This window comes from Coregonus clupeaformis, chromosome 6 (assembly GCF_020615455.1).
Source record: "Coregonus clupeaformis isolate EN_2021a chromosome 6, ASM2061545v1, whole genome shotgun sequence".
Taxonomy (NCBI): Eukaryota; Metazoa; Chordata; class Actinopteri; order Salmoniformes; family Salmonidae; genus Coregonus; species Coregonus clupeaformis.
This window is the reverse complement of record NC_059197.1, coordinates 24,071,183-24,084,890: the sequence shown is the minus strand read 5'-3', so window position 1 is coordinate 24,084,890 and position 13,708 is coordinate 24,071,183. Positions and strand designations below refer to the sequence as shown.

General features: G+C 43.9%; 1 protein-coding gene across 4 annotated transcripts in view; it reads left to right on the top strand.

Moving 5' to 3' along the window:
• The first annotated feature begins 4,627 nt into the window (after positions 1–4,627).
• LOC121568036 (vasodilator-stimulated phosphoprotein-like) overlaps positions 4,628–13,708 on the top strand; it is a 40,119-nt gene continuing 31,038 nt past the window's right edge. Inside the window, exons 1-2 of one of the 4 annotated variants that reach the window (XM_045219568.1) lie at positions 4,629–5,083; positions 5,205–5,260. In XM_045219568.1, the coding sequence (XP_045075503.1) occupies positions 5,256–5,260 (5 nt within the window). In that variant the 5' untranslated portion in view covers positions 4,629–5,083; positions 5,205–5,255. Of the gene's footprint in view, positions 5,261–13,708 lie in introns of all 4 variants that reach the window. The other 3 variants (XM_045219570.1, XM_045219572.1, XM_045219569.1) reach the window with 3 other exon arrangements.

Here is a 13,708-nt window from a genome sequence, read left to right as displayed (position 1 = left end):
TTCAGTGTTGTGAATATGTCTACACACTCTTAGCCAGATGGATTCTTTACTGTATGTTCTATCTCAAATAGTTTCAGGCTCGAAAGCAAGGGATATGTTGGGATGAACAGAACTGACTCTTGACTTCTCTTTCTCCTTCTTCCTCTCCATCCTCTCACTCTCCTCTAGCCTGTTTCCCCTGACAGAAGCTTGGGTGTCAGTGTTGATTTCAGGTGGCAGCGCTCAATATGTGACAAACTGCCGTTTAAAGACCCATACATTATAGATGAGACCAGATGTGCAGACCGTCACTTCACACCCCGCTCTGCGTTCTCTGTATCATCTTGTCCCTTGCTGCGGCTCCCCCCCTCCTGACCACTTTGTTAGCTAATTGTCTCAATAGCATATATTTATTTATTCTCAAACAGTTGGCACTTAAACCAGTGTGGTTGACTTGGGGCTTGAGTGACCGTCCCAAGGTTATTTGCCTTTAAGTGGCATACTGTACAGAGCATTCGGAAAGTATTCAGACCCCTTGACTTTTTCCACATTTTCTTACGTTACAGCCTTATTCTATTTATTTTTTTAATCTGTCAATCTGCACACAACACTCCATAATGACAAAGCAAAAACAGGTTTAGAAATTTTTGGATGTTTATTAAAAAATAAAGTATTCAGACCCTTTACTCAGTACTTTGTTGAAGCACCTTTGGCAGCGATTACAGTCTTGGGTATGACAATACAAGCTTGGTACACCTGTATTTGGAGAGTTTTTCCCATTCTTCTCTGCAGATCCTCTAAAGCTCTGTCAGGTTGGATGGGGAGCGTCGCTGCATAGCTATGTTCAGGCCTCTCCAGAGATGTTCGATCGGGTTCAAGTCCGGGCTCTGGCTGGGCCACTCAAGGACATTCAGATACTTGTCCCGAAGCCACTCCTGTATTGTCTTGACTGTGTGCTAAGGGTCGTTGTGCTGTTGGAAGGTGAACCTTCATCCCAGTCTGAGGTCCTGAGTGCTCTGGAGCAGGTTTTCATCAATCTCTCCGTACTTTGCTCCGTTAATCTTTCCCTCGATCCTGACTAGTCTCCCAGTACCTGCCGCTCAAAAACATCCCCACAGCATGATGCTGCCACCACCATGCTTCACCGTAGGGATGGTGCCAGGTTTCCTCCAGACGTGACGCTTGCCATTCAGGCCAAAGAGTTCAATCTTGGTTTCATCAGACCAGAGAATCTTGTTTCTCATGGTCTGAGAGTCATTTAGGTGCCTTTTGGCAAACTCCAAGCGGGCTGTCATGTGCCTTTTACTGAGGAGTGGCTTCCGTCTGGCCACTCTACCATAAAGGCCTGATTGGTGGAGTGCTGCAGAGATGGTTGTCCTTCTGGAAGGTTCTCCCATCTCTACAGAGGAACTCTGGAGCACTGTCAGAGTGACCATCGGGTCCTTGATCACCTCCCTGACCAAGGCCCTTCTCCCCCGATTGCTCAGTTTGGCCAGGCGGCCAGCTCTAGGAAGAGTCTTGTTGGTTCCAAACTTCTTCCATTTAAGAATGATGGAGGCCACTGTGTTCTTGGGGACCTTAAATGCTGCAGAAATGTTTAGTACCCTTTCCCAGATCTGTGCCTCGACACAATCCTGTCTCGGAGCACTATGGACAATTCCTTCGACCTCATGGCTTGGTTTTTGCGCTGACATGCACTGTCAACTGTGGGACCTTTTATAGACCGGTGTGTGCCTTTCCAAATCATGTCCAATCAATTGAATTTTACCACAGGTGGAGCCTAATCAAGTTATAGAAACATCTCAAGGATGATCAATGGAAACAGGATGAACCTGCTCTGTCTTTGATTTACAGCCCTCAGGTGAAGCCTTCTGGGATGTGTGTGTCAGAGAGAGAGAGAGAGGGAGAAGAAACTTTAAACGAACTTGGATAAACTCAAACTAACTCTCTTTGTAATCTGTAGGCCAACTCATTATTTTCCTGATCAGAGATGGGAGAAACATTCCTATTTCTCTTTTTTCGGTCTCTGTCTGCAATAGTTCATGTTATCACCAATAATACAGTATATTCAATCTTTTGAGTGTTCTGTTTAGTTACAAGCATGCACACCTATTCATTAATTCCTAATGAGTTATAGAAAAGGGTGCCATGTGTCTTTATGCATGAGTGAGACTTCTTGAGTCCATTTCCCTCCAGATTTTGGGGTGAGGCTCTTCAGCAGGAAGGGGGATGTTTTATTCAGTAGGCAGCTGTGGCAGAAGGCGCGATAAGAGGGGAAGTGTGATTATGATAGCGATCGGCCATGCATCGATACTCTCCCCTCCGTGCAACGCGACACCCTCGCCCAGCGTGCGGCTCACACTCGCCATCGATCGTGCCAGGTAACCCGAGCCGCCGCAGTTTGTTTCCAAGCAGAGCCATGGTCAGGGTATCAGTGCCACGAGGCATGTGGAGGAGAGTGATAGAAAGTATAAACTCTGTAAACACAGTAGTGGAGGCTGTTGAGGGAGGACGGCTCATAATAATGGCTGGAACGGAGCGAATGGAATATTTGATACCACACATTCCTCTCCAGCCATTACCACAAGCCAGTCCTCCCCAATGAAGGTGCCACCAACCTCCTGTGACATACACAAACATTATTGAATCATTTTTAGTTCATTTAATTAGGCCTACATATAGGAGTATTAATACATACACATCACATATGTTACTGGCAGACTAAAGGGAAATGTGGAGATAGTGTGTACTGCTACATGGTCAGGCCAGCTGTGTTGAGCTGCTATGTGTTGTTCTTTTTCCTGTTAACAATCAGATAGCGGTGCAATTATAGACTACATAGCGATAAATGTATTTTCTGCATACAACCTGACTGGAATGTTTTTTTCTCAAACAAAATAGTAGGCCTACACTTCATTATCAATATGAACACATAAAATAATTATCCTCTTAATAAAAACAGGTAGTATCTTCCGCCATCTAGCGGTGGATATTAGTAGTGTATGTTGTTTGGCCGCCCAGTAGAGGGCGTGCTTAAACTTTTTAACTACTGCAGGCTGCATGAGCGCAAAATGCTGAGCAACACTCAATGCCTGTCAAACACCACCAGTCTACAGACCTAGCAAACAGTTGAAGAGGGACAAACCTCTCAGGTTTGATAAAGCATTGTCCTCATGAAGAAAAAATGAAGAGTTTCAGCTGTATATCCTCCTTAACGTAGACCTATCTTCTTCCACTGTGCTGTGACTTACATATTCGTGCCTTAGGTCATCCTCCCAATTTCCCCTAGTAGAGGTCAGAGACCTAGTCAGCTCATTTGGGCTACATTTCTTTAGCTTCCCTCGGCCTGGCGACCAGCCCAGATCTCTTTACCCCCCTCCCTGTTTACATAATGCCCTCTCTAAAAAGAGGGCAAAAAAACTCTCACACTAACACACCTAATGTACTCGGGTCTTCCACTTATCTCTCACTGTCCAGCCGCTCTAACATAACCTTGGTCTCCACCTTAATCTGACTCTCATATTATCTAATCACTGGTGTCCAAGTCCAACAGGTCCCATGTGAAACTGTGCCAACTATGGAAAGAGCTGACGTCACACTGTGGTACAGAGGACAGGAGGGGAGATTCCTAACATTACAGCACAGTCTACTTCTGGGTGAACCCCTTTCTGGGAGTAGAGGGACTGTCTTTGACACACACACACACACACACATTTTCATTTTCTCCCCAGTTTTCCACAAAATTACATGCTTGGATGTGGAAAATTGGATTATATAAATAACATGAGTTTATATAATTGCTTGAAAATGTGTACTCTCTTTTTGGGTGCAGTTTTAGTAGTGGCCAGCAGACAGCAGATTGAATGGGGGGAGCTCAAATTGTGTGACAGGCAGACAGTTGCTCAGTAGATTGTAGAATGGTCAGCTGTCGTGTGTGTGTGTATTAAGGTTTATCAGTGCTTCAGATGTTTACACATGCCATGGAGACATAATGCATTCCTTCCTCTTCTGCTCCAGTTCCCTCTCCCCCATAAGGAGAAAACAGGCAACAGTATCGCTCAAGAAGTTTTAGGAATGCAGTGCAATATTTTATGGTGGTGACAGCACTGTATAAATCGCTATAGTCTTTCCCATTATCTTCCTCCTTCATTTTGTATGAAGTTAGTAGGCCTATAGCGGTGGCAGGTAGCCTAGCAGTTAGAGCGTTTGGCCAGTAAACGAACGGTTGCTGGTTTGAATACCTGAGCTGGCAGGGTGAAAAATCTGTTAACGTGCCCTCGAGCAAGCCACATAACCGTAATTTGCTCCAGGAGAGCTGTACTACTATGGCTGACCTTGTAAAACAACACAGTTCACCGTGGCGATATATATATATATATATATATATATATATATATGTATGTATGCCTACATAGAGTCTACAACTAGTTTCTTAAACTATTTGTTGTCTCACCACTATTCACGTTATGTGCACAACGTTGATTATAGGGCAGGCTTGTTTAGTCCAACAGGCCTATGTTTCTTAAATAATTATAAATTGTTTGTTCCCAACTTTCCATCAACTGCATTGAACACCCGAATTGGAGTTATGCCTTTCAACCACTAGGGAAAGGCAGAGTGGTGTGGATATTTTCCCCAAGGTTAGTGCTATCCGGTATACTTGGGACATGGACATCACTACCCAAAACCCAAACCGTTTTAAAATGTCCACTTCAACCGGGGATCCCGTCCCAAGGATCCCAGATAGCAATTACATTTTTTCTAACTACAGAGAGGAGGGGCGGGTGAACATGAATGAAAGCCTACTTCGAGTTAAAAACTGGCGGCGGGTTGAGCTTAAACACCAATGAAATTACGCAGACCGGGACGAAGGTCTGGAGAAGATTCACAGCATTACAGATCAAGAGTAGTGGCCACTGTGACAAAAAATAAGAAAGAGGCTTTAGTTTGTCCTGACACGGTTTGTGGTGACCCCTTCGCTCGTTTATGGTAGCCTGTTTAGAAAGGAGAGATGAGTCTCGGATCCTGATTGGAGTTGACAAGCGCGCTCCACTACTGTATCCAGTCTTTCAACCCCTCTCTCCGAAACCAGGAAATCGTCGAGGTGTGTTTATCTTTATCCTGTTTGTGGATCGTAGGCTACCCCTTTGCGGGTAGATACATGTGTATCTCGCAGATATCGTCGTTTTTTATTTAATTATTTTGCTTTTGAACCCCGGGCTCAGATCTGAAGCCGAAAAAACTGCATCGGACAGGATCTTCACTCACGCCTAACAATGAGGTAAAGCGGGTCAAATCTGATCGGTCTGTTCATTGTGTTCATTTTGTTTTGGAACTACAATACAACATCGTTTTTGTGCGCTTGTAGTGCTCGAGCATGGACGGTGCAAGTTTTTGTTTGGAGTCTATCACATGATTTATCATATTGTAACACCGATGGATATCGAACTATTTCGGTAGTCTAGTTTGGACTCGAGATAGACTAAACATGTCATTATCAAAGTGACCACCAGACTAGACCAACTTGTTTCAATGTAGAGCACCTGAAACAATGTATCACTTTGTAGTCCTGTGGAATTTTGGAAAGCGATTGAGTGAGAGATGAATCAGAGAAGTGCCAGCTCGAGCGCTGTGTCAGTCAAAAATGTATATGACTGTCTGTCCCCTTGTCATACCGTAGTAGCCTGTTGCTCTGTCATAGTTGAACATATTGTGAAGTGGCCTAATTCCAGCACATTAGGCCTAGAGGGCATTAGAGCAGGTAATTTGTACTTTACTTGAATGACAATTTGTGTCCCATGGTGATTTAGGTTAATCATGGAATCAAGATATATTGTGGCCTATTTGGGAAATGGGACTGCTATAGCTATGGCTACAATGGTGTCCTATGGTTGAGAACGCTGTTGTGTAGGCTAGGCATGGAGCTGTCTGGCCTGCGGTATAACACCACGTATCCATGCAAGGACCCTATTTTTCCCCTCTGGTAGTTGGCCAACCAGGGCTGTACACGGAACCAAATTGCGCCGAGCATGGAACACTCCAGTCGACAAATTCCACATCCTGTTGAAGCCTGTGCAGTTGGCAATTACAAGCTTTGAAGCCGACGCTGGTTAGGCCTTCTCTGGAATGTTATTTTTTTCCCTGATTCAAACACAATGGCCCCTCGCATATGGACATTTGTATACTCTGACTCTATCCACAAGGTATATTTTTAGTGTTTCCATAACCTGTGCAACAAGTTATTTATATTTAACCAATCTTGAATCTCTCACACTGCTTTTGTAAAACCTAGTTGGGTAAGTAAGGCCTTATATTGTTTTTAACCTGTTGCTGGTCACTTTGGATTACTTTGTTAAAGCCAACACTGACCTCTAGGCCTACTAAATGAATGGGCTCCTGCCCCACCTAAAGAGGTCATGTCATTTACCTTGCTTACATAATGGGTGAGGAATGTAATGTTGTCTGTCACATCATCAAGTTCATTGTTCTCCAGCATAATCTACCGTATGTGAATGTTGACACAGAAGTGCAGCCAACTGGTTAAATGTTCCATGGTTTCTCCCAATACAGGTAGGCCTAGATCCTGAGCTGACCCAAATCTAATAAATACAAACCTCAGTCAATACATCCAAGGCAGTTTGTTACACAAAGATAACCATCTTCTCTGTCCACCCTGGCTGTGCATACATTCTCCCTATAACTCCCTATAGTCATAATCAGTTGAGCCTTTCTGGCCAGTTTCCCCCATGTGTCTCTATCTCAGACTGTATGTACACTGTCACACAGGAAATGCATCAGTCTTAATGGCTGCTGGAGGATTCATTGTTATCAAACCGACGCCTGCTGTGACTCGCTCCCGGTGTCTGGTACGAAATGACTACCCCCTGGGCTGGGCTAGCATATAGTAGGCCTACACAGGACACCCTTCAGGTGTAAGGTGGTTGTGAAACATGCCACATTTGATCTAACAAGTCATTCCATACGCTGTGTTGAAATCAAATGTTATGTCACATGTGCCAAATACAACAGGTGTAGGTAGACCTTACAGTGAAATGCTTACTTCCCATGCATAGTTGGGGTCAATTCAAATTGAAGGCAGTCAATTCTGGAAGTAAACTAAAATTACAATTCAATAATCAAAAAAAGGGATTTCCTTTTCAATGACTTCTCAATAAACTGAAAAGGAGAAGCTGTTTATTTCAAAAGTTTAAAAATGTCTGAATTTTAAATTCAAATCACTTCCTGAATTGATTGCCTTCAATTTGAGTTGAGCCCAACCCGGTTACTTACACCATATATACAAAAGTATGTGGACACCTCTTCAAATGAGTGAATTAGGCTATTTCAGCCACACCCGTTGCTGACAGGTGTATAAAATTGAGCGCACAGCCATGCAATCTCCATAGAAACATTGACAGTAGAATGGCCTTACTGAAGAGCTCAGTGACGTTCAACGTGGCACCGTCATAGGATGCCACCTTTCCAACAAGTCAGTTCGTCAACGTTCTTGCCTGCTAGAGCACCACCGGTTAACTGTAAGTGCTGTTATTGTGAAGTGGAAACGTCTAGGAGCAACAACAGCTCAGCCACGAAGTAGTAGGCCACACAAGCTCACAGAACGGGACCGCCGAGTGCTGAAGCACAAAGCTCGTAAAAAATTGTCTGTCCTCGGTTGCAACACTCAGTACCGAGTTCCAAACTGCCTCTCGAAGCAATGTCAGCACAATAACTGTTAATCTGGAGCTTCGTAAAATAGGTTTCCATGGCTGAGCAGCTGCACACAAAGCCTAAGATCGCCATGCACAATGCCAAGCGTCTGCTGGAGTGGTGTAAAGCTCGCCACCATTGGACTCTGGAGCAGTGGAAACGCGTTCTCTGGAGTGATGAATCACGCTTCACCATCTGGCAGTCCGACGGACAAATCTGGGTTTGGTGGATGCCCGGAGAACGCTACATGCCCCAATGCATAGTGCCAACTGTAAAGTTTGGAGGAGGAGAAATAATGTGTTTGTTTTTCATGGTTTGGGCTAGGCCCCTTAGTTCCAGTGAAGGGAAATCTTAACGCTACAGCATACACTGACATTCTAGACAATTCTGTGCTTCCAACTTTGTGGCAACAGTTTGGGGAAGGCCCTTTCCTGTTTCAGCATGACAATGTCCCCGTGCACAAAGCGAGGTCCATACAGAAATGGTTTGTCGAGATCCGTGTGGAAGAACTTGACTGGTCTGCACAGAGCCCTGACCTCAACCCCATCGAACTCCTTTGGGATGAATTGGAACGCCGTCTGCGAGCCACCCAACATCAGTGCCCGACCTCACTAATGAATGCTCTTGTGGCTAAATGGAAGTCCCCGCAGCAATGTTCCAACATCTAGTGGAAAGCCTTCCCAGAAGAGTGGAGACTGTTATAGCAAGCAAAGGGTGTCCACATACCTTTTGGTCATGTAGGGTACAAGCTCTTTCCCAATGATGCAGAGTTAAAGAAGAATAGAAAACACAAGAACAAATCTATATACAAGGAGTACCATTACAATATCAATGTGCAGGGATACGTGGTAATTGAGGTAGATATGTACATGTAGGCAGGGGTTAAGTGTCTAGGCATCAGGATATACTGTGTCTAGCAAGCAACTGTGTTTGGGGTGATAAACGGCTGCTCTTGCCAGTTTAAAATCTTCCCCTTTCACTCTCTCCATGCTGAGCATGTTATTATTATTATTTTTTATTATTTTTTATTATTTTTACATTTGATTCATTTAGCACACACTCTTATCCAGAGCGACTTACAGGAGCAATTAGGGTTAAGTGCCTTGCTCGATTACTGGCCCAACGCTCTTAACCGCTAGGCTACCTGCTGCCTTGTGTGTTTAGAGTGATAAAAGGCTGCTCTCAACACTTTTTAAAATGTTCCCCTTTCACTCTCTCCATGCTGAGCACATATAGTATTGATCTACTTAAAAGCAGGAACACAGACTCTGACTCACCTACAGTCTCCTTTTATTTCTCTCACATCATTCTTTGTCTGTCTGCCTGCCTGTCCATATTGAAATGGGCTATGGAGGCCAGACTGGAAGCCAGTGGCTTGTGTAGACTCCCAGTGAGGGTATTCCACTTGCTACCCTCTCCTCCCCCTCTACCATCATCAGTGATCTTATGACCCCATGACCCCTGGCTGAGGAGTCAGGACCTATTATGGCTGATGTTTAGGTGTTTGTCTAACTTTGTCTCTGTTTGATGACACAGTCATTAGTAAAATTCATTGTTGTAATCCTGTAGCTAAGACTTTTATGGCACAACATCATTGTGAATTTGTCATCACTAATAATTTAGTCTATGTTGGTATGGTGATTTTCATGTCTCCATAAGTAGACTATTTCCTTAATTCCTTTGTTCATTAAAGTACATTCAGGTGGGTTCCCTTTACAAAAATCAATGGGACTCTCCCGGCACCACAATGAGAGACCGTGTGGTTGCGTGTGTGGTAGTACTCACTAAAAATACTTTGCGCATCATAATTTATACATTAACACTGAATGACACTGTGGCCGAGCAATCTGTGGCTTGCTTCATCACAAGCTCTCCCATTTAAAGCGACTGGCCTTATGACAGAGTTTTTATGTCAACACCTGATCACCACTACCCCATAATGATTTACCCCCATTGGTGCTCCCTGTTCTAGGGCACATAAATAGGCCTTTATGTGGGGGCCTGCCTTGGGATTAGAAGCAGTGCACAATGTACAAAACCTCCTATTGTCTCAATAGTGACAAATACAGTTTCCTTGGTGGTTGTTGTGGGTTTTCTTCTATTACTAAGCATCTAGATTACAATATCCCCCCTTCTTGTTCAGAGGTGTCACTCAAATGTATACAGTCTAGGCGGGTGCAGAATGGTGGGTAGGGCATGGTAAACAGGAAGCAACAGTAGGGCTTTGTTCACTGACAAAAGAATCCTCTCCACCCTCCTATACCATGGTACACTGACGGTGAATCAAAGGCACGTGTCATATAATTAGGTACACCTCTCAATTCTTTCTATGAAATTGCACAAATGCCAAACATCGCAGTGCGTGTTGGGGTAGCACTTCGCTCTGGAGCCTGCAGCCTTGCTGGCTCGGTCGAAGTGGCTATCGGAGGGTCTAATTAGCCGCTACACCCTCAATCATTTTCACTCCCTCAGCTTTGGGACACTTGTGCATATAGCGGAGGCGCGCGCAAATGGATGGTCGAGGGGAAGGGGTGATTTGGGATTCAGCCTGACACTCCCATATACACCATTCAGTACCTTCCCTCCACCCTAGCTAGTATCCTTCCACACACTCATATCCCTCATTCCCAACGCTCCCAGTTTCTCCTTTATATCCCATCAGTGAGAAATGGAGTGCTGTAGCTGATCCATATAGACGCTGTAGGTCAGGAGGAAACAGTGGTTTCACAGAGCCACTGTTGTGTGTCTGGAGCAACTGTCATCATATTCTCCTTCTGGTTCCCTGGACAGCTCCAGTTCTTGGTTGGCTTTGTCCCAACAAGCCCAGGGCCTCAGCATAGCTACACAGTGTAAAATTGCACCGTCACTGTGGCGCTGTAGGTGAGAGACTAAACACTAGGCATTAGATACCATAGAATTAGGACCTAGAATAGTCATTTAATAGGATCTCTATGTTGAATACTCTAACAGTGGTCACTGGAGTGGTTGCTTGCCATGCTGGGTCTGAGCGGGTGAAACCAGAGCTTGTTGCAGTAGCCATGCTGTAATGATTTAATGCATGGTCAGCAATGGCTGCCATTTCACTGCTATTTCTCCTTCCTCTTTGTCTCTCTCCATTCATAACTCTCTCTTCCTCCCTAGGCAAAGATTAATGTCTAGTGATTCACTGTTGTTCTGAATCAGATTGCTAATGGGAACACACACACAGAGTAGGTTCAGGAGAGTGCCACTCCATAATGGGGCATAATGGGTGTCTGTGGAAAACTGCTTTATAGTGTCAGCCATCGCAAACACACTCTGTCATGTCTACTGACTTTCCCCTTCAGCCATATATGAGGATGCTGAGACAGTGCAATGACTGGATAAAAGCTATATTTTGGTTGGAAGATTTACATCGAGGCTCAAGCGATGCCACTGTGGGTTAAATAGGGATGTTTTTTTGTTTGGACATCAAACTATTTCCTGCATGGGTGACATTTTTGTGAATGATTAGCGAAGCGACTGTAATCTTGTTTACAGAAACTATCAGCTTTTGTGCTATCGCGGGTCTGGTTGCCTCTTCAGATCTCCCAGTTGGATCTCTCCGTCTGATAATATCTGTGTTGAATAATTCTAGGTTTAGTAATTTGGATACATTTTCAATGGGGTAGTAAATTCATCAATCATCTCCATTGAATGTTCACAATGGGCTATAACTGTAAAAAGTACCTTCTTGTTAAAAAGGTAGATTTACTGATCCTCATTCCATTGCTTCAGTCTCAAGTAACAAGCATGTTCATGCATGAACCTTAGTGACCACAAGGCACGTTTAACCATTTTAAAGACACTGTGCATACCAACAAAGAGTAGGACAGAAATATTTGATAGATCCATTATTTGATTGTGTACTTAAGCTGAAAATGTGACTTCCTGTGTCTTGACCAGCATTGATTTATTGCTCTTCAACCGAACGCTGCTTGCACCCGCCCACCCGACTAGAATCACTACTCTCGGCGGGTCTGACCTAGAGTATGTGGACAACTACAAATACCTAGGTGTCTGGTTAGACTGTAAACTCTCCTTCCAGACTCACATTAAGCATCTCCAATCAAAAGTTAGATCTAGAATCGGCTTCCTATTTCGCAGACAAAGCCTCCTTCACTCATGCTGCCAAACATGCCCTCGTAAAACGGACTATCCTACCGATCCTTGACTTCGGCGATTTACAAAATAGCCTCCTACACTCTACTCAGCAAATTGGATGTAGTCTATCACAGTGCCATCCGTTTTGTCACCAAAGCCCCATATACTACCCACCATTGTGACCTGTACGCTCTTGTTGGTTGGCCCTCACTACATATTCGTCGCCAAACCCACTGGCTCCAGGTCATCTATAAATCACTGCTAGGCAAATCCTCGCCTTATCTTAGCTCATTGGTCACCATAGCAACACCCACCCGTAGTCTGCGCTCCAGCAGGTATATCTCACTGGTCATCCCCAAAGCCAACACCTCCTTTGGCCGCCATTCCTTCCAGTTCTCTGCTGCCAATGACTGGAACGAACTGCAAAAATCTCTGAAGCTGGAGACTCTTATCTCCCTCACTAACTTTAAGCGTCAGTTGTCAGAGCAGCTTACCGATCACTGCACCTGTACACAGCCATTCTGAAATTAGCCGACCCAACTACCTCATCCCCATATTGTTATTTTGCTAATTTGCACCCCAGTATCTCTATTTGCACATCATCTTTTGTACATCTATCATTCCAGTGTTAATACAAAATTGTAATTATTTTGCACTATGGCCTATTTATTGCCTTACCTCCATAACTTGCTACATTTGCACACACTGTATATATATTTTCTGTTGTATTTTTTTACTTTGTTTTGTTTTACCCCATATGTAACTCTGTGTTGTTGTTTTTATCGCACTGCTTTGCTTTATCTTGGCCAGGTCGCAGTTGTAAATGAGAACGTGTTCTCAACTGGCTTACCTGGTTAAATAAAATTTGACCCTTTTGAGGATAATGATGAAGGAAATTCTACTACTACTACTACTCAGCATCTATACTGAACAAAAATATTAACGCCACATGCATCGATTTTACTGAGTTACAGTTCATATAAGGAAATCCGTCAATTGAAATAAATTCATTAGGCCCTAATCTATGGATTTCACATGACTGGGCAGGGGTGTAGCTATGGGTGGGCCTGGGAGGGAACAGCCCAATCCACTTGGGGCGCCAGGCCCAGCCAATCAGAATAAGTTTTACCCCACAAAAGGGCTTTATTACAGACACATTCTCCTCAGTTTCATCAGCTGTCCGGTTGGATGGTCTCAGACGATCCCGCAAATGAAGAAGCCGAATGTGGAGGTCATGGGCTGGAGTGGTTACACGTGGTCTGCGGTTGTGAGGCCGGTTGGACGTACTGCCAAATTCTCTAAAACGACGTTGGAGGCGGCTTATTATAGAGAAATTAACATTAAATTATCTTGCAACAGCTCTGGTGGACATTCCTGCAGTCAGCATGCCAATTGCACGCTCCCTCAACTTGAGACATCTGTGGCATTGTGTTGTGTGACAAAACTGCACATTTTAGAGTGGCCTTTTATTGTCCCCAGCACAAGGTGCAACTGTGTAATGATCATGCTGTTTAATCAGCTTCTTGATATGCCACACCTGTCAGGTGGATAGATTACCTTGACAAATGAGAAATGCTCGCTAACAGGGACATAAACAAATTTGTGCACAAAATTTGAGAGAAATACGCTTTTTGTGCGCATGGAACATTTCTGGGATATTTTATTTCAGCTCATGAAACATGGTACCAACACTTTACATGCTGTGTTTTATATTTTTGTTATATATATACAGTGAGGGAAAAAAGTATTTGATCCCCTGCTGATTTTGTATGTTTGCCCACTGACAAAGAAATGATCAGTCTATAATTTTAATGGTAGGTTTATTTGAACAGTGAGAGACAGAATAACAACAACAAAAATCCAGAAAAACGCATGTCAAAAATGTTATAAATTGATTTGC